Raw genomic sequence first — 25,228 nt, forward strand, 5'->3', positions numbered from 1 at the left:
TCCGCATGGCTCATTTGAAAGGAAACTGACATATTTATAAATATTTCATAATAAACAAACATAACTTTAAAAACAAGATCAATTTTCTGCGAAAAACTGCATTTTTCTATAACTCGAAAGTAGAAAATGTTATCAACATCTTCCGGCGTATGAAAATCAAAATATGATTTTTTCTATTATTAAAATACATGTAAAGTTCAGTAGTTTTTTGGAGAGCTTCACAAAAATTTGATTTGTCATTTGAAACTAGAATAATTCCTCAAAATTTTAAATAGAATGATTATATCTAACTGCAAAAATATTTATGGTGTCTGAGCAATAGTTTTAATTGTTTTATTCAAACCAGAATAATACCTAAAAATCTTAAAATTAGTTTTGTTTTTGTTAGGTACTAACTTCTTGATCCATAATGTCACATACACTTACTCCAAGAGGTTAAATTCTTAGAGGTCAAATAATGCATTTTGCAAATTTTGTTAAATTATTAATTCTTGTCTGGGCTATACTACCAGCCTTAACGAGTGCTGAGAGTGTAATTGGTTTAAACATTGGAACGGTTTACTCCTCAGTGTCTTCAGTAGTAGAGGATACCACTGTGCGAAAAATTGAAACAATTCCTTCATACGTGGGTATCTCAAATGAAGGTTTAATAGTGGGCCATGCCGCCAAGGAAAAAGCGATCTCAGACCCGAAAAACGTTGCTTTCGGTTTAAAACGACTCCTAGGTCTTAATTGGGAGCAGGTGAAAAAACATGCTGAGGATTATCCTTTCGATTTAGATGAAGATAACGGTAGAGTAGTCGTACGATTCGAACGGGGAAACAAAACATTTACTCTTGTAGAGTTAGTTTCAGCTATAATTCGAGATCTAAAGAACACATCTTCTCATTTTCTTGACGAAGATATCCAAAAAGCTGTAATTGCAGTTCCGGCATTTTTTACTCAAGCACAGCGACATGCTATGATTGAAGCTGCAAATTTAGCTGGTTTAGATGTTCTTCGATTAATAAGTGAAGCCTCTGCTGCTACCTTGGCTTATCGTATAAATGGTACAGATGATAGTCTTATCATGGTTGTGGATCTTGGAGGAGGCACTCTGGATATCTCCCTCGTATATATAAAGGACAAAACTTTGAGCACCATTATAAACGGAGGACACAATCACTTAGGTGGTTTGGATTTTGATAATAATGTAATGAGATATTATAAGAAAAAATATAAGGAAAAAGGGGTTATTCAGCATAAGCTTCGAAGTCAAGTTATTTTGGCAAAAGAGAAATTGTCAAAAGCTGACAAATATGAACTCCAAATTGAATGTGAAAATGAAACGATTCCAGAAATACTTACTCGTACTGATTTTGATCGTATGAACATCGATCTTTACGAAAAAATTGAACAATCAATAACAGAAACATTCCATCACGCGGGATTTGAAAGAACTATAATAGACGAAGTATTATTAACTGGTGGTGCATTACATACAGCTATGATTAAAAAGCTTCTTTCAAGTTACTTTGGGATAACTACGCAGCTGAGAGTGCTTGATGGGAGTGCAACAACTTCGAACGGTGCAGCTCTGTTAGGTGCTGCACTCTCAGGAAATCCAAATTTGATGGATTACAAAATTCAAGCCTCTATTGCTCACGATATCGGTGTTGAAACTAATCAAAAAAACATGCATGTATACCATTCTGCAGGTCTTCCTCTTCCTCAGAATAATATTTCAGTTTGGCTTAATAATAATGAAATATTAACAGTAGATGGACAAAAAGTTATAAACATTTACGAAGGCAGAAATAAAAAAAAAGCAGATGATAATCTGCTCGTAAACAAAATCATTTTAAAAGAACCAAATTGCACGGACACTAGAACAAAATTAACAATATTTGTGGATGAAAGCAATATCATCGAAAGCTCCGCAGAAACTTTTTGCATAAAAAGGATGACAAAAGAAAATATCCGGCAACTTGCTGAAGAAAAAAGGGCAGTACATCGAGCCAATCTAGAGAGAAAAGGAACAAATACACCTGGGAAGACTGAAAATAAGTTTACAATTTCTTTTCCGGCACAAAAAAACTATTTTATAAATACCATCCAGGTAGATAATGAGGCAAAGACAACGTAGTTAGCATTTAGTTAGCATTTAGTTAGCAACAGAATTACCCCAGAAAAGTTTTTATAAATTAAGAGGGACAGAAGAAATCTACCCAACGGACGAGAATAAGAGAAGAGAGTAAGAACACAGACAGTAAAGATATAATTTAAATTGTCAATAAAGAATCAACAATATCTGCACTGATACAATGAAAGCCAATTGCTACAGTTTCGTCAAGAAAGTCACGCCAGTAAAGGAGGCTCTATTCCATTATTCTTGTGTCCAGATAGTCTATAATTCAGTAATATGTCCCGGAAAGGCTTAAGAAATGTTAAAGTATTTTAGGTTTACCCTAAAAACATAAAAAAAACAAATGAATCTTATGGGGAAACTAATTCATTCTTGGATCAGTAATCAAAGAACAATAGTGACCCAATTCACAACAATTCTCAGTTAATACAAAATTCACATTGCGACTATAGAGAGTATTTCGAAAGTCAGTGCTGCCTCCGAATCACTAAATTGTCACCTTTTGCTTTATATTTGACATAGTATCGACTTTAATCAAGATATCCCTAAGCATATCAATAAAGCTACTAAAGTTTTTGACGAAAGGGTGAAACATAAAGTTTCTCCCACTCACACAAGGACTTCAAATTTTTGTCTTAATTGTAAAAAGTAACAGAAATAGTCTCAGTTGGAGATGAGAAACCATCTTTTTAAGCATTGTTTTCTTTTAATATTACATGAAAATATTATTTTGCTTCTTTTACCGAGCAAAATATTTAAACAAGTATCCACAAGTACATTTGTAGACACTAATTTGTATAATGCATATTTAAAATTTCACACTTCTTCTGCTATAGTTTGAGCTTTGCGAGCTTTCTTGAAAAAGTTAAATCAAGTTTAACTTTTTTCCGACAGGAATAATGTCAGCAAAATAATGCAAGGAAAACGGTTTATTAGGACATCTTTATTAACTTTACTGACATCTAGGGAGCCCTATATAATGATTGTTCTGTCAAATAAATCGTTTTTAAACTTCTTCTTCGTTAAAATAATTGCCATTTGGGAATCGGAATCAATACTTCCTTTTCGGCATCTCTTACCAATTGAGTAAATTCGATGTAAGTTCATGTTGAGTATTGCAACTAATGTGAAAATGTGACGGAATACCTCCTTTTCTGTGCCATTTGGTAAATCCCTTTGTAGATTCTATTTGGATTGAAAATAATTTCCGAAGTGTGTATTAAGAGATTAAAAATACTCGTAACCGAAGGAATTAATTGTTTTGTACTTTCAAAGCATTTCTGGTAGAAAACAAGTGAGCGACTTAGTAGTGGTAAATAGTGTCATCTATTGAATCTGTACTACTTTATTCTTTTGTTCTTTTTTGACAATGATGATGGTGAAAACTGCCATTTTACATTAAATATGGCGGCATCAATAGTCTCTTGGCGAAAGATTACAAATGCGGGCGGCCCTTGCCCTAAGCCTCGACATGGTCATCGGGCTGTAGCTATCAAAGAGCTTATGGTCGTTTTTGGGGGAGGCAATGAAGGGATTGTCGATGAATTGCATGTATATAATACAGGTAAGATATTTTGAAACAGTGTTTAATCTAAATAGCCTAGTCCTAGGGAGGTAGACTTGTTCCTTATCCCCACCATAAATTTAGCTTGCGTGCATCCAAAACCCAAGGTAGTCTTAGTCGTGAAAGCTAATGTACTAGCCTCTACTAGTTATCAGAACCTGTAAAGATAAGGTAAAATTCTAGCCTAGGTGAGAAGCTTTTTGCCATTTTAAAAACTAGCCTAGAGTTTTATTTGTTTAATTACCTTAATTTGTACTTCAGAGCAATATTAAGATCCATACAGTAGGCTATAAAGTCTTATGAATGAACACAAAATTGAAGTTTCTGTTCCCACATAGACTCATAACAGAACCTGAAAAGAGAAATACCAATTATTTTTTCATCAAATAATTCTGCTTGAAACTTTCAGAAATGTTTCCAGAACCTAATTCTTAGGTTAAGAAGGTCTTTTGAAATACTGATCAGTAGCCTATATAAGATTCCACAACTAACACAGAGACAAATACTTCACAGTTCATATAATTGACTTACCAATAAAGTGAACATATTGCTTGATGTTTTTTTTTTCAAATATAATAATTGCTTCTATTGCAAATTCAAATTTAAGCACTTTTTGATCTAACCTAACTAAATAATTTTGGCATTGAGAAAATTTAATATTATTTTGTCAGAAACAATCAAAAATGCATACTTTAATTAGAAATTTGGCATCAAGGAAAAAGAAAACAAAATAAATGGCAAAATAGAATTTATTTATTCAAGTTAATCATGGAAAATCAGTGCTTATGGATTAATTAACATTAAAAAAATGGGATTTATAATGAAACAGTAAGTTTGAGACCAATATTTTTAGCCTTTTTTATACCCCATATTTTGGTTATTTTTAAGAGCTCAAAAATGCCTAAATTTGAATTTGCAATATAAGTGACTATTATATTTGTAGAGAACATAAAAAAGGTATTGGGTGGTATTTTCACTTTATTAGTAAGTCAATTATATGAACTGCAAAATATTTACCCTATTATCTCCTAGAACAACATACTCCTAAACTATAAAATTCTAGGCTAGTTTAGCTAGCCTACTGTTTGCTAGCTTGAAAAAAGGCTATATTAGGAAAATACCACTTTCAGTAATGAATCCAGGGCCTAAAAACCACTCCAGGAAGGTATTTCCTAGTTTCCATGTCAACCCTCTTCTGATATTTAAGTCTTAGAAATTTGTCTACTTGACAGCTTCTGGTTTATAGCTACAGCTAATTAATTTTTTGACAAAAGAACATTTTATGTTAAGTTTCAGTTATCAATTTCTTTTTCTTTGATTTTAGTTTTGAAAGTGCAATTACTGTTATTTTAGAAGAATTTATAAGCCATGTCAATGTTTTTTGTTTTTTTTATGGCACTTGGTATCTACAAAGTGCCATATAGTTTGTCTATCTTTGTGTCCCAGTTTTGCTACTCTAGGCACTTCCAGGTAAGCTAGGATGGTGAAATTTGGTAGATATATCAGGAACTAGACCAGATTAAATTAAAAATTGTCATTTCCCTGATTTGACCATCTGGGGAGAAGTAGGGGGACAGTTAAATCAGAAAAATTAGAAAAAATGAGGTATTTTTAACTTATGAATGGGTGATTGGATCTTAATGAAATTTGATGTTTAGAAGGATATTGTGTCTCAGAGCTCTTATTTAAAATCCTAACCATGGTGACATTGGGGGGGGGGGTGCCTAAAATCTTGGAAAATACTTAGAGTGAAGGGATTGGGATGAAATTTGATTGGGAAAATAAGCACAAGTCCTAGATACATGATTGATATGACCAGAACAGATCAGTTCTATTTTGAGCAGTTGGTGGGGGGGGGGGGTAATCCTGAACTAAAAAAATGGGTAATTTTTAACTTATGAAGGAGTGATTGGAACTTAATGAAATTTGATGTTTGGAAGGATATTTTGTCTCAGAGCTCTTATTTTAAGTCCCAACTGGACCTGGTGACATTGGGAGAATTTGGGGAGGGGAACCTAAAATCTTGGGAAATGCTTAGAGTGGAGGGATTGGGATGAAACTTGGTGGGAAAAATAAGCACAAGTCCTAGATACATGATTGACATAACCCAAATTGATCCACTCTCTTTGGGGAGTTTGGGGGGGGGGGGTTAATTCTGAAAAATTAGTTATTTTTAACTTATGAAGGAGTGATTGGATCTTAATGAAATTTGATGTTTGGAAGGATATTGTGTCTCAGAGCTCTTATTTGAAATTCCGACCAGACAAGGTGACATTGGGGGGAGATGGGGGGAGGGAGCTAAAATCTTGGAAAACCCTTAGAGTGGAGGGATCAGGATGAAATGTGGTGGGAAAAATAATCACAAGTCCCAGATACATGATTGACATAACCAGAACAGATCTGCTCTCTTTGGCAGAGTTGGTAAGAGGATCAATTCTGAAAAATCAGAAAAAACGAGGTATTTTTAACTTATGATGGAGTGATTAGATCTTAATGAAATTTCATGTTTAGGAGGACCTTGTAACTCATATCTCTCATCTTAAATCCTGACTGGATAGTGTCATGGGGGGGGGCCAGAAATCTTGGAAAATGCTTAAAACAGAGAGATCAGGATGAAACTTGGTGGGAAGAATAAGCACAAGTCCAAGATACATGACTGACATAAACAAACCAGATCCGCTCTCTTTGGTGGAGTTGGGGGGGGGGGTAATTTAGAAAAATTAGAAAAAATGAGGTATTTGTAACTTACTAATGGGTGATCAGATCTTAATGAAATTTGATATTTAGAAGGATCTTGTGCTTTAGAAGTCTGATTTAAAATCCCAACCAGATCTGGTGACATTGGGGGGAGTTGGAGGGAGAAACTGGAATTCTTGGAAAACATGAAAATCACGGTATGTTACAAATGGGTGATTGGATCTTAATGAAACTTGATATATAGAAGAATCTTATGTCTCAGATGCTCCATTTTCAGATCAAATCTGGGGACAGATAGTGTTAGAGGGGAACCAGAAATCTTGGAAAATGCTTAGAGTGGAGAGATTAGGATGAAACTTGATGGGAAGAATAAGCACAAGTTATAGATACAAGATTGACATAATTGGAATGGATCTGTTCTCTTTGTGGAAGCTGGGGGTTGTTAATTTGGAAAAATTAGAAAAATTAGAAAAATTAAGGTATTTTTAACTTAAGAATGGATGACCAAATCTTAATGAAATTTGATATTTAGAAGGAACTCATGTCTCAGAGCTCTTATTTCAAATCCTGACCAGATCTGTTGACATTGAGGGGAAACCAGAAATCTTGGAAAATGCTTATAAATGTTGTAGATGTGTGATTGACATGACTAGACTGAATCCACTTTCTTTGGGGGAGTTAGGGGGTGGGGTTCCGTGCTTTGGCGAGTTTGGTGCTTCTGGACATGCTAGGATGATGAAAATTGGCAGGTGTGTCAGGGAGCTGCACAAATTGACTTGATAAAGTCGTTTTTCTTGATTTGACTATCTGGGTGGCTGAAGGAAGAGGAAAAATTAGAAAAATTGAGGTATTTTTAACTTGTGGGTGATAAGATCTTAATGAATTTTGATATTTAGAAGGACCTTGTGACTCAGAGCTCTTATTTTAAATCCCAACCGGCATTATGCCTCTGATTTTCCTTTTAAATCAATTTCCTTACAAAAATATGTTGCTATAGTTTGAGTTTATGGTCTCTTTTTCATTGGCTGTGGTTTCTGAAATGCCTGTTACTTCAGTAGAATATCAAGCCCTCAAGGTTTTCCCCCAGAAATTAAAGAAATAAATTAAGAGATCTTTAAAATTTTATAAATCAGGTCTGATCAAAGGCATTCACCTTTAAACACTTTTCTTATGCCTCAATTCTGGAGAAGATCCACCATTTCAAAATTACAGGGAAAAAAAATCCATCCAAAAAATTGCAGGAATTTTTACAAAGAGTCTGAAATTGCTAAAAAATGGCATCACACCACAACAACAAAAATACACAGTAAAATTCTAGTTTAGGTACTTTTCACTATCTTGGAAAAGGGTTAGGTTAGGAAAATGAAGCTTATATTAATGAATACAGGTTTAAAAACCTATTCTAGGAAGGTATTCTGACACTTCCATGTTAGCCCTCTTCTGACTTGTAAGACTTAGAAATTTTTCCTACTTGACAGGTCTAGACTTATTAAAATTTTGACAAAATAACATTTTACCTTAATTTTCAGATATCAATTTCTTTGTCTCTGGTTTTAGTTCTGGAAGTTGAATTTCTGTTATTTTGAGCAGAATTTTAAGCCATATCAATGTTGTTGTTTTTTTAAATTTAGGAAATGTACTTGCAGAGATAAATAAGTTAAAGTAATAAGTTTCCCTTTGGGGCTTTATTATAAGTGAAATGAACTTGAAGTGCATGTCCTCTCAGCTTCAAGTTGAGTGTTCCAGATTTGGGAATAGGTAATATCCAGGTATCCTGATATGGTCTTCTGCCAGTGGTTTTCGGGAGTTCTAAATTCTTAGGGGTCAGTTCACAAATACACAGTGCATCATAATCTGCAGTGGTGGCTGCTAGTTTCAATTCTGGAAGCTTGTTTGTCACTTTATCAATGTTTGTGTAAAACAGTTTCAACACTTTCTTTTCACACTTTTGTTAGAATTTTGTAACTAATGTTTATTGAGCTAGAGCTTGAGCTCAGTAGAAAGTATCACTATTATCATCATCAACGCCAATACATATAGAAAACGGACTATTTACTGTTGGACTTGTTTCAGTAGGCAATGGAGTCAATGCTCCATTATTACCCTGTTTTTTATGACTGAATCTGTTTATGCTTTTCTCTTTCTGCCTTTTTGCAATCAAATTGAAACTGCATGTTCCCTTTCAGCTCTCTTGATTTAGTCACAATCTCCTTTTTAACATAGTGCCCTTTGATTCAGTTCAGTATTACCTGAAGTTTCACATTGACGCCCTTGGCTTTTTTGGATACACCCTAGATCAACTTCCAAAATGCTGGTCATTGTTGAGGGGAGGGGAACTCTAAGAAGGGGAAGGTAGGGGGACTGTTTGTGCTCTAATGACTCTGCAACATGCCCTGACAGTTTCAATTTAATACCCTCAGTTGTTTCTGATATGCTCCTTTGACAATAAACATACACATAGTCTGCTGGATTTTGTTCAATATTTTCTAAAAGTAATTCCAAGTAGTTGTATTTGAAGAAAAAAGTAGTTACTGTCAAAAGTGGTTGCAGTCACAGCTTAATTGCCTACCCCATTGCCCAAGTAGTGACAATTGTACTAGTTGTGGCTCTGAAATTTTCAAGTTAATACCCATAGTTGTTCCTAAAATCTTGCAGAAAAACCCTTGATCAACATTCCCTTTTCTCAATGACAAATCCTGCATATAAGAAATGGGTATTGCATAATTTTCATAATTCAGATTAGATCAAATTTCATAATCAAATTACATTGCATAATTTACTAGTCTTGCCCTAGGGGCTATAAGGGTCAGTTCATCCCTAGAGGTATAGCTATTTGACCTTTATGCTAATTTGAACAAAATGCCTATCTCAAATTTTGGCCAGATGTCTTTGAGGGGAGGACAGCTAAAACAGGTATTAGAGGGTGGCTGTCGGCCCTCCAACCACTTTTGACCCTTAAAGCAGGCAATAGGATTTTCCAATTGAATGAGTGCACTCCAAAATTTCTACAATTTCCCCTTCCATATGAAGTGGCTCTAGGAAAAATATATATATATAATACATTGAAGCCTTCTTGCTTTTTTCTGTAGGTGATTTTAGAGTGTTTCCTCTGACTTCAATTATTTTTGAAGAAAGTTACATGTATTAGCTAGCATAATTTGTTCTACCTTTATGGAAGTATCCTTAGCTAAAAAATTATTTTTATATTCCACCTTTATAAATAAGATTTACTTTATAGTTTTCAATAAAAATTACATTAAAAAATAAAAAAAATAAAATTGGAATGGATGCCTTGTATGTTCATCTTCTTCTTCACTTCAGTCAAATTACAGTTAGCCAAACTAAAGCAGGTTTTAGGGTCAGGGCAGCCATGCTATACTGTATTATAACATGTTCATAAATGAACAATTTCCTTGATTACTGCTCGTTTTTCTTTTTATGGCTGCTTGATATTAAGTAACTTTCTTGTGTCTGGCTTTAATTTTAAAGTTTTATGGAAATATTTCTTTTTGTGTTTGCAAGACAAAACACTAGAGTTTGTCTTTTGAAATACAAAAGTTGTAATTTAAAAAATTGTGAATCATAATACAACCAAAATAAAAAAAGAAAAAAAAAAAATTAATGGTTGCTTATACCCACAAAGAAGATAAACCTACTAGGTTTTGTCAAAAACTCTGAGACCATGAGTGTCATAGACTGCTCTATTTTGTGCAGAAAGACCCTGCATTAATAGTTTTTTTTTTTTTATGCATGAACACGAAAAAAAGCTAAAGTTTTTCCAGAGCTATTGCTGGCGCATATTGCTGTTGCGGTTGCTGGCTATTTTTTACAGGGACAAGCAGGGGCTTAATTTGCTTTGGGACAGCGGGCAACTGCACTCTCAATCAATCAATCAATTTATTGATACTAAAAGAAAAAACTATTACAAAAGTAAAGTGGTTACTAGGCCCAAGAAGCTTTGCTTGTAATGGACCACAGAGAACAAGAATAAAACACTATTATAAAATACATACAAAAAAAAAAAAAAAAAAAAAAAAAAAAAAAAAAAAAAAAAAAAAAAAAAAAAAAAAAAAAACAAACACTGGAACAAGACAAGGACATTGAATAGATAGGATATTTAACAGATAGAAGATTTAGAAGGAGATTTAACAAATAGCTGAAAATGATTTTAAAAGAAGAGAAGAGACATACAAATTAGGAAAGGATTAATAAAGAGAGAAAAATTATTGAATTGGAAATACCCGACGAAATAATGCCTTTGCAGAAAGAAAAAGAGGGACATCCGAAGGGATGGAGTTCCATAATAGAATTGATTGATATACTGGAGACCTCTGGCCTGCTGTAGAAGATCGTTTTGGTAAAATAAATCGTCGAGGAGAATTACGTAAAGAAGAAAAGTACCTACCTGAGCCTGTCCGTGAGAAAAACTGCTGTAGGGGCGGTGGGAGAGTACCTAGAAAAGCAGAATGCGCAAAATAAAGAGTACTTTTACCTATAATATGATCCAGCGGAGCTATTCCAGTATCATTATAAAGATCAGAGGAAGGGTAAAGCCGAGGGAGAAGAAAAGTAGCCTTCACTGCCCTATTTTGGGCTCTTTGAAGTGAGCAGAGAAGAGATTTATTAGTATTACCCCAGACAGAGCAGCAATAAGAAAGGTAAGGATAAATAAAAGCATAATAAAGAGAAACCATAATATCAGGAGGAAGAAATGAGTTAATCCGGTGCAACATTGAAGACTGGCGGAGGATTAAGGAACGGGTGTGAGTTATATGCGGTTTGAAAGAAAGAAAACAGTCAAGATACACACCAAGAAATTTCACCACAGTAGCTTGTGGTATAATATCATTCCCAAAAGTCAGGGTGATTGGCTCCTGTACGTCTCGCATACGGTAAGGGGTCCTGAAGTTGACAATGGCACTCTTTCGGCTGTTAAGAGCCATACCATTTGACCAGCACCAATCCTTTACTTTATCAAGAAGACCTTGAGCCATAGAAGTGGCAGATGGCAGGTCCACCGCAGCAATGAAAAAGTTACTGTCATCAGCAAAAAGAACAGGGTGAACATGGGGATGAAGACCATCAACAAGATCATTGATGTAAATTAGAAATAAAAGTGGTCCAAGCACAGAGCCCTGTGGGACACCTTTCAATACAGGCAAAGTAGAGGAAGAAGTACAGTTAACCAAAACATACTGAGATCTCTCTGAGAGGTAGGACCTAAACCATTCTAGTGGGACTCCACGCACTCCAAATAAAGATAGTTTAGACAGAAGAACATTGTGGTCAACCATATCAAAGGCCTTAGAAAAGTCGAGAAATAGACCCAAAACACACAAGCCCTTGTCCAGATTAACACGCACAAACTCAGTTGCATCAGAAAGTGCGTGCAAGGTAGAGAATGAGGGACGAAAACCATACTGATGGTTAGTGATGAGAGGATTTCCAGCAGTCGAATTAGTACTAAATACAAATGAAGAGAGTCGACGATACACTACTTTTTCAACAACCTTTGAGATGACGGGAAGAAGAGAAATAGGTCTGTAATTTGAAATTAGAGAAGAATCACCTTTTTTATGCAAGGGTACAATGGTAGCAACTTTAAATAAATGAGGAAAAACACCAGAAGAAAGAGAGAGGTTAGAGGTTAAGTAGCCCAGAAGAAGAAAATACATCAAAAAGATGGTCACATTCATCATTTGATCCAACATTTAACATATTACAATTAAAGTCTCCCAAAATACAAATCCGTTTTTTAGAGAAAGTCCCCACACCAGAAAGCTGATCAAGCAAATCACAGAACAGATGTGTTGGAAAAGGAGGGGGCTTATAAAACAAACAAACAGTATCACATGCAACCTGGCTTTTCAGATCAATAACAAGAGAATAAACTGTCCTACTATTAGACACCACCGATGTAAACAAGGATTCAAGATCAGATCTTCTACAAAATTCAATACTAGATTTTATGAACAAAGAAATACCCCCAGAACACTTTGTTACCATTCTAGGGACATGAATAGCAATATAACCATGCATGTCATAAGCTGTAAAATTATCACTGTCAGATAACCATGTTTCTGTCAAGCCTATGACATCAAAAGGGCAAGAATTATCAGACCACAGATACGATTTAAGAGTGTCCCACTTATCTCTTATCCCACGCACATTCAAACAAAAAACATTAAAGCAACTGTTTGAAGAGAGTGAGGGCATAATATTATCACAATAATCAATGGTGGTGTGATAATTACAGCTAGAACTAACCATAGATTCAAGGAGAGGGTCAAAAGTGTGTGCCTCTTGTTTACCAGCACTACTTGGTTGATCAAATATAACTGAATTAAGAATAGAAGAATTCAAAAGGAAAGAGAAATCACCCATATTTATCTCAGACATATAAAACCTTCACAAATGACACACTATCCATAGTACACTTGAAGGTAATGGAATCATAAACAAAGAAAAAGAAATATCAGTGGGATGGCAAATATTAACCAAAGAAAAGGGTCAAATAATGTGGCACCAGTCAGGAAAAGAAGAGCTGCGAGTGTTAAGGCATGACAAACAATGACAGAAATCAGGCTACATAAAGGCAATAGGATCTCAAACAAATATAAAGAGACATTAGTAGGATGGCTCATAATATTTGAAGAATAGGCTAAATTTACAATATGGGACCAGTAAAATTTATGTGAGCTGTAAGTGTGCTGACATGACAAAAGTGTGATAGAAAATAACATACATGAAGGTGATAGGAACACAAACAAATATAAATAAATATCAATGGTAAGACACATGATGTTCAAAGTATAAGACCAAAATAGATTTGAGCAATCAAAATTATGTGATCTGCATGTGAACACACAGAACAAAGATATGGTAGAATTAAGGCAAAATGAAGGTGATACAATCACAAACATAAATAAGGAAATAATAGTGGGATAGCATATATTTGTCAAAGTATTGGCCAAAAGTATAATGTGGACCCAGTCAAGATTATAAGAGCTGCAATTATGCTTACATGACAAAAATATGATAGAAATTGGCCTACATGAAGGTGAGAGAGTCAAAAACAAAAATAAAAAAAAATTCAGTAGGATGGCATATATTAACCATAATATTGGCCCAAAATATAATATGGGACCAGTCAAAACTTGATGAGCTGCAAGTGTGCAGACATAACAAGAATGTTCCAGAAGCCATGCAACATGATGGTGATAGGATCACAAACAAACTTAATGAAAAATCAGTGGAAAGGCACATATTAATTAAAGGAGTGGCACAAAATATAATGTGTAACCAGTTAAAATTATGTGAGCTATAAGTATGCTGACATGACAAGAGTAAAACAGAAAGCAAACTACATGAAGGTGGTAGAATCACAAACAAACATAGAGCAATATTAGTGGGAAGGGACATATCATTCAAGGTATTGCCCCAAAGCATAATATAGCACAAGTCAGAATTATGTGAAGACAGTGAAGAGTGAAAGAGGAAAAATGTAAGAACATAAAATAAATTCATACAAAAACAATTCAACACATTATAACAAAGTGAACTAAAATCCATCACTTTAATTCTCTGCATTTGCAGCACACAAATCAATTTCATCCTGATCACTGAACTTAACTACTCTTCCAGACTGAGTTTTATACAGGATATCACCTTTACTGGACCAAACATTACGTAAACCAAGCTTTGACTTGGCATATGAAAGAAGCTGTAAGCGAGGTTTTGTAAGCATCTCAGAAAATAGTGTCCCAGATCCTTTCAAATCCTTCTTTTGTCTGAGAAGCAGTTGGCGAATTCGTAAATTACAAAATTCTACAACTATGGGTCTGGGTTTGGCAGATGGTTTGCCAATTCTTTTGGCTGATACAACATCAGACTGGGTAATTGGTATGCCAGGAAATTTCACAGCACATAGTGACATGAACTGACTTTCAGTGTTTTCAATGGGGGCATCTTCTTTCACCCCAAAGACAATAATTTGGTTGCTCAAAGCCTGTTGTTCAAAACGATCATTTAATCTTGCCAGGTTAGACTGGATAGGCTTGAAAGAGCTCTCAAGGTCTTTCATTGATGACCCTAGAGTAGTCAAAGAAGATTCAATTGAAGATATGCGTTTATTATAGCTTTCAAGGGTCTTATCAACTAGACTACTAAGATCTAGACTGAGGCCAGCATACACATCCTGCTTGATTGCATCCAGCTTATCTGAAGAAATAGTGGCATCATGTTGAATGAATGCCTGTTCCTCTTTCATTTTGGTCACAGCCTCATCTACCTGGGTAGAGATCTTGGCCAACATGAGGTCATCAAGTAACCCTTTCACTGAAGATTTAAGGCTGTCAGGATGCAGTGAATCTGCTAACATTTTGTGTTTAATTTTTATATTATTCATGTGGCTAGTCAGCATGAGTATTTGCTCTGAGACAGATTCTGATCCAGAGAATTGGAGTGAGCTGTCTGACCTAAGTTCACGGGGTGGCTTGATTTGACCTTTCATTACTTACTTAATATGAACAACAAGACAGGTACAGAAAAAGCAGTAGTATATGGCAGGCTGGGTATAAGGCAGGATATGGTTCACGATCTAGCAGCAAATTTCAAATAATAAAGCAGGAGCAAGTTAAAATTAGCATAGGTCTCACCTGATGAGTCCCCTCTTACACCCCAGGGGTAGGGGCTGCTGAGTATGCCTGCCTTTACCCACTGGTAGGCAGGCAGAACCAGTACTTCGGGCTGCTTAAAGCGTTGTATGTAATGCCAGAAGACTTCAGATTACTCCAGTTAATATTAACACGTCTTTCAATTTTTAAATTAGTTTGCCTCTGCAGCTGAAATTTAGTTTTTGCTAAAAATCTTCTCAAAACTAAGATAAGCCTGCATAATTCAAGTATCCAGAGAAGTATGTCAGTTTTCTTTAGTGTGTCTTTATCTTTATGGTAATATATGGACCGTTTTTCAGTTTTCACTGTCATTTTCATTAGATTTTGTAAAATTGGCTCCAATTTATGGTTTTAGAGAATCAGTGACAAAACAGATTAGACTAATCCATTGTTTTACACATCTCAGAATATTAAGAGGAGGGAGGGATTAGGAAGTATTTTTATTGGGGGCGGATGCATAATTATAGATAAAGATGGTGATTTAAATATTGCAATTTTAACCTCAAGGTTATTAGTTTCTAGTAGAACAATTTACTTTAGTGCTCAACTACTATTGAACGCACCCCTCCTCTAGGCATCTCTGTTTCTCACTAGTAATCAACACGGTTTCTTTGTTTTGATAGTCACTTGAGACCAAGACATCAGTCAAACATGATTGAAATTTTGGGTAAATGCAGTTTGATATTTTCCTGCTCTGGTACTTGTCATATGTTTTGCTTTCTCTTTTGTATACTGTTTATGTAATTTAAACATGAAATGGGTAATATTTTAGCTCTGTATGTCATCAAACAGTTCGTGGTAACGAACTGTAGTAAGGAGCGACCCGGCTCAATAGTAACCAAAACTCTAAAGAATTGAATTTTGATATCAATAGCTACATCAAAAGAATCGCATTTTAATGCTGATTTTAAATATATAAGTTTCATCAAGTTTAGTCCTACCCATCAAAAGTTACGAGCCTGAGAAAATTTGCCTTATTTATGAAAATAGGGGGAAACATCCCCTAAAAGTCGTAGGATCTTAACGAAAATGACACCATCAGATTCAGCGTATCAGAGAACCCTACTGTAGAAGTTTCAAGCTCCTATCTACAAAAATGTGGAATTTTGTATTTTTTGCCAGAAGACAAATCACGGGTGCGTGTTTATTTGTTTTTTTTTTTTTTTTGTTTTTTTTTTCCCAGGGGTCATCTTATCGACAAAGTGGTCCTAGAATGTCGCAAGAGGGCTCATTCTAACGGAAATGAAAAGTTCTAGTGCCCTTTTTAAGTGACCAAAAAATTTGGAGGGCATCTAGGCCCCCTCCCACGCTCATTTTTTTCCCAAAGTCAACGGATCAAAATTTTGAGATAGCCATTTTGTTCAACATTGTCGAAAACCATAATAACTATGTCTTTGGGGATGACTTACTCCCCCACAATCCCTGGGGGAGTGGCTGCAAGTTACAAACTTTGACCAGTGTTTACATATAGTAATGGTTATTGGGAAGTGTACAGACGTTTTCAGGGGGATTTTATTTTATTTGGGGGTGGGGCTGAGGAGAGGGGGCTATGTTGGAGGATCTTTCCTTGGAGGAATCTGTCATGGGGGAAGAAAAATTCAATGAAAAGGGCGCAGGATTCTCTAGCATTACTATAAGAAAACAATGAAAAATAAACATGAAAACGTTTTTTCAAATGAAAGGAAGAAGTAGCATTGAAACTTAAAACGAACAGAGATTATTACGCATATGAGGGGTTCTAAAAATACTTTAGCATAAAGAGCGAGGTATTTAGGAGGAGATAAATACCTTGCTCTTTATGCTAAAGTATTTTTAGTAATTTCAACTATTTATTCTACGGCCTTTCTGATTCAGGGGTCATTCTTAAAGAATTGGGACAAAACTTACGATTTAGTGTAAAGAGCGAGGTATTAACGAGGGTACAAACCCCCTCGTATACATAATAAAAATATAAGGTTATGAAAGTTTGTTACGTAAGTTAATTCTTAAGTTACGCATATTTTTTACTAATAAAAACGTTCGTTAAAATTAAAAGTTCTAGTTGCCTTTTTAAGTAACCGAAAAATTACAGGGCAACTAGGCCTCCTTCCTCACCCCTTATTTCTCAAAATCATCTGATCAAAACTAAGAGAAAGTCATTTAGCCAAAAAAGGAATTAATATGCAAATTTTATTTTAATAATTTATGTGCGGAGAGCCAAAACCAAACATGGATTAATTCAAAAACGTTCAGAAATTAAATAAAAAAAAAACTAATTTTTTTAGCTGAAAGTAAGGAGCGACATTAAAACTTAAAGCGAACAGAAATTACTCCGTATATGAAATGGGTTGTCCCCTCCACAATCCCTCGCTCTTTACGCTAAAGTTTGACTTTTTGCCACAATTCTACTTTTTAAAACAATTAAAAGCTTTAGCGTAAAGAGCGAGGGATTGTGGAGGGGACAACCCATTTCATATACGGAGTAATTTCTGTTCGTTTTAAGTTTTAATGTCGCTCCTTACTTTCAGCTAAAAAAATTAGTTTTTTTTTGTTTAATTGTTTTAAAGACTCAATTTTTTAATGACAATTGTGTTGCTGTTACTTATTTTGAATGATTTTCCCCCTTATTTGTTATAGGGACAAACCAGTGGTTTGAGCCACCTGTGAAAGGTGATATACCACCAGGATGTGCAGCTTATGGCTTTGTAGTAGAAGGAACAAGAATTCTTGTTTTTGGTGGCATGGTTGAATATGGGAAATATTCAAATGAGTTGTATGAACTTCAAGCCAATAGGTGGGAATGGAGAAGACTTCGCCCAAGACCTCCAGAGCTGCATCCACCGCCATGCTCACGACTTGGTCATAGCTTCACTTTGGTTGGAGATAAAGTTTATCTCTTTGGGGGCCTGGCAAATGACAGTGAAGACCCAAAGCTGAATATTCCAAGGTATTTCACTCATTTTTTCAAGTTAGAATTTTCTTACTGAGTATAAATCTTTTCAGTGTTTTATATCAGAAAATTATTTTTGGTGATGTGTTGTCAGATGTATTGAGCCTAACAGCCTATCAAAGGGAGTCATAGGATCTATTGTGATGATGGGAAAAGATTGTAATGAAGTGTAAATCTTAGATCTATAAACATGTCTTGCATTATTAGTAAAGTATTTAAACGTGCAATCTTTTTTTAGTCAGATATGGAATACTGGTGATGATCAGCTTGGTTTGCTGAAAGGTCTATGGTCTGGTACCTCATTGTCTACTGAGAAATATACTTGTGGATTTTATAAGCAACAGCTAACCTCTATCCGTGTGTATCATAGATGCGTAAAATCCTTTTTATAGTGGTAATCATATGCAAGCCATGAAAGCGTACTTCACAATAGTGGTAGAGCAAGCATAGTGAAAACATTGAATTTCTGGTTTCAAAATTTGGTAACATCTGCCCAGTAAAGAGGCTCCACGGGGTCCATCAAAATCAGTAGAGGCACAAAGCAAAGTAGAATTCTTAGTCCTCTGCTATTCAAGCATGTAATTAACTAGTTCTTGCATTGTCTTCTTTTCTGCAAAACTGACGTATCTTACTTAGCATGTACTGACAATGTCCTCCTCCTTGATTGATCCACTAAAAAGCTACAAAAACTTACTAATATCAAAATCAGTTTCCAATCTATCGGAATTTCTATCATTATCAACAAGTTGCTACTTTTAATGCTCTACAAAGTGATATTTTTACACTTGTAATCATGCAGTTCCCAGAGTTTCCAACCTATACTATATTGGTATAATGTCTAAACAGTCACTTGATGAAGTAAGGCCAGCTGCTCAACAAACAGTCACTTCTTTAAAGTACTTTTGGGAATCTAATTCGCTGAATTACAGATGTTGTACCTGCAGGGAGAAATGTCCCGTAAACTGTAGGGATCAGGTGAACAGGGACTGACACCTTGCTAATTGGACTCTTCCCGTCTTTATTGTCCAAATAAGGCACCTTCAAACTTTTCTTTACAGAATAGTCACATATTCATCCAGAACCTTAATAAACTAGTTCAATTGTTTACTCACGGAACTTGCTTCCCGTGAAAACTTATCTATCGTGCAGTTGTTCAATTCTTAAAATACTGATGACGATTTTACCGGCTGGAATTGGACTTTTGATTTCAGGTATTGATTGGTTAAATAGACGATAAAAGGAGAGATCTTAAGGAACTTGTTTACAACCTGGTTTTGAGCTTAATATTTCGTTCAGTGAGCATTGGTGTGAGATAGAACTATTTCCCAACAGAATTGGGGAATTTGATCTCATGAAAGTATAATTTAGGGGAAAGAGATACTGTGAAGGTTTACAACCAGACTGGATATGATGAAAGGCCGGGGATTTCCATAAAGGATTTGTATAATATTGCGGGCAGGGTGAAGGTTTTGTGGCTATGTGAGAAAGACAAAAAAGCTTTACCCAAGTTTTCAAATTTACTACCCTAAAGGGGTTCCTCTGTTCAGAGGTAGTTGCTGCTTGCATTATATCTTATGTGAATCATGTGTGCTGGAAGCTTGACAGAATAACCGAACAATTCAAGCAGATATCTCTTTCCTGGCTTGAACATGAAGCTTTTGAACTGGTTGAGCAAATTTTGCCAATACCTTATTCGGTTGTTGCCCCCTCCCAAAAAAAAACACTTGACATTTCTGCAGGTCATAAAGATTTTATAAGATTAAATAATATCCTTTGTTTCCAATACCTATGAGGGTAAAGAAATTTGTCTCCATGTGATTACATAGTAAAACAAAAATGCATCACACTGACGTACTTTCGTAATTATTATAGTGAAGAGTAGCTGCAGCAATGTGATTCTGAAAAGTTAGTGATATACAGATATCATCTTTAGGTTCTATGAGATGATATTGTAAGTTGTAATGAGTAATGACGCTAATGGTTAAAAAGGGATAACGTTAAACTGGTTAAAAAGTCTACGTAATTTTTTCAAATCCCTCTTTATACAATGGCCATCTCCGAAATGAGGGTACAAAATTGTATAAGCTCATAAGTTCAATTAGCTGCAAACTCAAACTGATATTTTAAAAAAATTTCCTCGGTTTCTCTGCGATTTTTTTCGGAAAGTTGTCGATGGCAGAGAAATAAAATCAAAGTATGGTGTCAGATATTTGTGCCAATTTGTTTGCATTCTGTTCATTCCTAAAATAAAGGCTTGATTGGTTGCAAAGTCAATATTTTGTTTCTGATACTTTTAAGGTAAATAGCATAAATACATTTAAGGCTCAATTGGCTGCAAATTTAATATAGTATCTTTAAATCCCTTTCTTACAAAAGAAAACGCCCAAGGCAAAACATTAATGGTGAAATTTTCTGAGCTTAGTCTGAGGCTAAAGTCCAAGGTCTGAAAAGCTGATGCCCACGAGTCTTGAATTTGTGTTCAAGCCTCTTCAAAGGAAGTCTGTCTGGGAGAAATGATTTATAGCTTTGTTATTGCCCATCTAGTGCAAGGTTACTTCCTCTCCATTGCTTATTGTTGTATCTCAGCAGGAGTTAGCCTCCTATTTATCAATAGAAAAGTTTTCTGTGTCATCAAACTTTTGGGATGTACCCATACCTAGACCCATGGTACTAGCATCACAGTGTACATTGGAGCATCATATGACATGCTATACTGCTTCACTGTAAAGAATTTCTGTTTAAGAAACGTAGCTTCTCAGTGCTCCAACAAACAGTGTTGAGTCCTGTCTTATAGGTTAGCTGTACAAAACGAAGTGCTCAGCTAGATTTTGGATAGCATCACATGACCTAAAAAAGCCTTAACATCTTTGTTAAGGCTTTAACAAAGATGCACCTTATCTTTGGCCTCCAAATATTTTTCATACTTGGCAATTCGGACCTAATTGGTTGAATGTGACTATTTACATTCTTGTGCCCTAGATATTCAAGATCAGAGTATTCAAACTTTGTCATGCTGAAGGATTCTTACGTGTGAAAGTTTTCATTGATTGAAGCACCAAATGGTACTTGATATATTTGCAAAATAATACATTTCTTTTTCTGTAATAAGTTAGTTGACAAGTTATCAAGTATAAATTGAGGTTTTGTTTTGTGAAAGCTATTTCTTTAATCCACGGATAATGTCTTCTTTTGCAGCACTGCAAAGCACTGCATTCTTTGGAAGCACTGTATATCCGTGCCTGCAAATATTAACTAAGGTGTGCTTATTTTTATGTTTTCACTACTCCCTTCATTGGAACAAAACTAATCTGACCTCCCCCCTGCCATCACTAATATTTTTTTTCGCGAAATAAAGATAGAAAAATGGGGTCTTTTAAGGCCAACGAAAACGCTGGATGAAAAAAGTGAATATTTTTGGAGGACAAGTGCCTCACTTCTTCAGCGCTATCTGCCAAAAAATGTGGAAAAGACAACTCGGATAAAACTAAACGTGGAGAGCCAGCAGAAAAAAAAAAATTGAAGTTCTAAATGTTTAAAAGCCTGACAATGAAATGAGTAACAGATAAAATCCAACATTAGCAGAATTAAAAGCTTAAAAGCCAAAAAACCTAATTCCAAGATGAAGCCACTCACCACTATCTTCTATTAAAAAAAAAAAATCCAAATCTCTCGTTTGAGAGTAGTGAATGACTGAGAATCCTGCCCTAACTCAGATAGTGACTGGGCCAGTATCTGCACATAATTGATTCATCAAAATTAAGCTATTGCAAATTTGGTACCTTCTAAACTTTTTTTTGTATTCATTTCCATATATTTTTTTTCCTGTTAGGTATCTAAACGATCTTTATGTGTTGGAATTAAATCATCCATCTGGACGAGAAGTATGGGAAATGCCTGATACCTATGGTGAACCACCTTCCCCTCGTGAATCACACTCAGCTGTTGCCTACGAAGTTGAGGGAAAGCCAAAGAAATTAATTATATATGGTGGTATGAGTGGCAGTCGACTAGGAGATCTTTTTATTCTTGATGTCGGTAAGGGTACTTTTGAGTACATCTATTAATTAACGGAGACAAGTTAGATAGGCTACTCTTTACGATTCTATTTTAAAGGAGAAACTAATTTAATTTTACTCTCCAATTTCAAACTTCATTTTTTAGGAATTCATAGAATGATTTAATTGTATCTCAAGGCTTATAACCAAGTGGCAAATGAATCAAATGTTTTTTGAAATTTATATGTTAAATTGAAAACCCATTTTTCGGAAATTTCCCCTTAGGCTTCCAGAACATATTAACTTTTTTTGAAGCCTTATTTATGTACCATTGTAAAGATATCCATTAGAAATTCTCTTTTGATTTTTTTTTGTCTTTACGTTCTCTATCCCTTAACCTTATATTTTAATAACAACAACAATACTTTTTTAAATTATGATTCAGCATTTCTTTTTAATTATGTTTTCCGCTCGTTTTTTATGGCACTTGGTATTAACCAAGTGACATATAGCAATCACAAATTCTGTCGGTCTGTCGGTCCCGGTTTTGCTACTTTAGGCACTTCCAGGTAAGCTCGGACGATGAAATTTGGCAGGCGTATCAGGGACCGGACCAGATTAAATTAGAAATAGGCCCGTTAATTTGGAAAAAAATAGAAAAATAGAAGTATTTTTAACTTACGAACGGTTGATCAGATCTTAATGAAATTTGATATTTGGAAGGATATCGTGTCTCAGTGCTGTTATTTTAAATCCTGGCCGGATCTGGTGACATTGAAGGGGATTTGGGAGGGGGAAACCCAAAATCTTGGAAAACACTTAAAGTGGAGGGATCGGGATGAAACTTGGTGGGAAAAATAAGCAAAAGTCCTAGATACATGATTGACATAACCGGAACGGATCCGCTCTCTTTGGGGTAGCTGGGGGGGGGGGGTTAATTCTGAAAAATTAGAAAAAATGAGGTACTTTTAACTTACGAACGGGTGATCGGATCTCAATGAAATTTGATACTTAGAAGGATATCGTGTCTCAGAGCTCTTATTTTAAATCCCGACCGCATCTGGTGACACTTGGGGGGAGTTGGGAGGGGAAACCTAAAATCATGAAAAACGATTAGATTGGAAGGATCGGGACGAAACTTGGTGGGAAAAATAAGCAGAAGTCTTAGATACGGTATTTAGATAATTGGAACGGATCCGCTCTATTGGGGGGGGGGTTAATTCTGACAAATTAGAAAATATGACCTATTTTTAACTTACGAAGGAGTGATTGGATCTTCATGAAACTTCATATTTAGAGGACCTCGTAACTCAGATCTCTTATTTTAAATCTCAACCGGATCCAGCGTCATTGAAGGGGCAGCTGGGGGGGGGGGGCGGAAATCTAAGAAAATACTTAAAGCGGAGAGATCAGGATGAAACTGGATGGGAAGAATAAAAACCTGTCTAAGATACGTGACTGACATAACCGGACCGGATCTGCTCTCTTGGGTGGAGTTGGGGGGGGGGTAATTTTGAAAATTGAGGTATTTGTAACTTACGAAAGGGTGACCAGATCTTAATGAAATGTGATATTTAGAAGGATCGTGTGCTTTAAAGCTCTAATTTTAAATTCCTACCAGATTCTGTGACATTGAGGAGAGTTGGAGGGGGAAACCGGAATTCTTGGAAAATGTGAAAATTGGGGTATTTTTATCTTACGAATAGATGATCGGATCTTAATGAAATTTGATATTTAGAAGGAATTCATGTCTCAGAGCTCTTATTTCAAATCCCGACCCGATCTTTTGACATTTGGGGGAGTTGGAGGGGGAAATCTTGGAAAATACTTGGAGTGGAGGAATCGGGATGAAGCTTGGTGGATAGAATAAGCAAATGTCCTTGATACGTGATTGACGTACCGTACTGGACTCGCTCTCTTTGGGGGAGTTGGGGGCAGGGGTTCAGTGATTTGGCGAGTTTGGTGCTTCTGGACGTGCTAGGACGATGAAAATTGGTAGGCGTGTCAGGGAGCTGCACAAATTGACTTGATAAAGTCGTTTTCCCAGATTCGACCATCTGGGAGGCTAAGGGGAGAGGAAAAATTAGAAAAAATTAGTTATTTATAACTTACGAGTGGGTTATCGGATCTTAATGAATTTTGATATTTAGAAGGACATCGTGACTCAGAGCTTTTATTTTAAATCCTGACCGACATTAAGCCTCTGATTTTCCTTTTAAATCAATCTATTGATTCTTAGGATTTTGTTAGAGCTCATACCATATGAGTTCTTGACTCTTAGCTCTTCTTGCCTCGTCACAAGTGCCATATGAGCTCTTAGCTCTTGTTTTTTTTTTTTCAAATTGGTAAAACTGCAAAATACAGAGTTCATCATTTTTTGTGTCTTATTTCGGCAGAACTTAATATTAGGATCGGTTGAGTATTAGTGCTTCATTCATATTCCTCTTTTAAAATGTGTTTTAGCTCCTTCTGTTGCTTTTCTTTTTCCTATTTCAGGTTTGCAGAACGTGTAATGTATCATTAGGAGTTATTTTAATCAAGAGATCTCTATTTGGGAATTGGTTGCTCTCAAAATGACTTTAGCTGCGTCCAAATGCACGATCTGCCTGCCTTGGCAGACTTACATAATAAAAAGAATTCGGTGTTGCTAATGTTATTAATACTGCAAAGCCAAATTGATGATTTCTGCTGAGATTCAGAACAGATATGTTATTTGAATTGAATAAAAAACAAGTTTTTCTATTTTTTTGTTATTTTATTTTATTTTTACTGAAAGTAAGTAGTTACATTAAAACTTAAAACGGACAGAAATTATTCCGCATATGAGAGGGGCTATCTCCTCCTCAACACGCTCTCTTCGCGCTAAAGTTTTTTTTAAGTACTTTTAAAAGATGTTCTGATTCTAATTACACGGCCCTTGTGTTTCAGAAGTTGTTCTTAAAGAATTGGGATAAAAGGTCGATCTTTAGCGTAAAGAGTGGGTTATTAAGGAGAGGCAGCCCAGCTCAGATAGTGAATAATTTCTGTTCGTTTTAAGCTTTAATTTTGCTCCTTAGTTTCAATAGAAAATACTTATTTTTTTAATTAATTTCTGAGCGTTTTTCAAATAATCCCAGGGAAACGTGCCCCCTCCATGGAAAATCCCCCCATGAAAAATTCCTCCATCGGAAGTTCCTTCCATGTAAATTCTTACCCAGGGCAAGTACCCCGGACAATTCTATCCTCGCTGTGAATCCCCCCAGA

General features: G+C 35.5%; 2 protein-coding genes across 2 annotated transcripts in view; both read left to right on the forward strand.

The window, feature by feature from the left end:
- The first annotated feature begins 457 nt into the window (after nt 1-457).
- LOC136030813 (uncharacterized) lies at nt 458-2,136 on the forward strand. The gene has a single exon (XM_065709859.1). It carries the CDS (start codon nt 458-460, stop codon nt 2,123-2,125), a length of 1,668 nt encoding a protein of 555 aa, XP_065565931.1. The 3' UTR covers nt 2,126-2,136.
- A 1,360-nt stretch (nt 2,137-3,496) lies between these two features.
- Nucleotides 3,497-25,228, forward strand: part of LOC136031352 (host cell factor 1-like) — a 97,017-nt gene continuing 75,285 nt past the window's right edge. The window contains exons 1-3 of the mRNA XM_065710849.1: nt 3,497-3,689; nt 17,678-17,987; nt 21,820-22,025. Coding sequence (XP_065566921.1) covers nt 3,530-3,689; nt 17,678-17,987; nt 21,820-22,025 — 676 coding nt within the window. The 5' untranslated portion in view covers nt 3,497-3,529. The remainder of the gene's footprint in view (nt 3,690-17,677; nt 17,988-21,819; nt 22,026-25,228) is intronic.

The sequence above is a fragment of the Artemia franciscana genome, chromosome 9 (genome assembly GCF_032884065.1).
Source record: "Artemia franciscana chromosome 9, ASM3288406v1, whole genome shotgun sequence".
Lineage (NCBI taxonomy): Eukaryota > Metazoa > Arthropoda > Branchiopoda > Anostraca > Artemiidae > Artemia > Artemia franciscana.

What these genes read in the sequence shown, in the direction of transcription:
- LOC136030813 (XM_065709859.1), top strand. Translation starts at nt 458, where the DNA reads ATGCATTTTGCAAATTTTGTTAAATTATTAATTCTTGTCTGGGCTATA.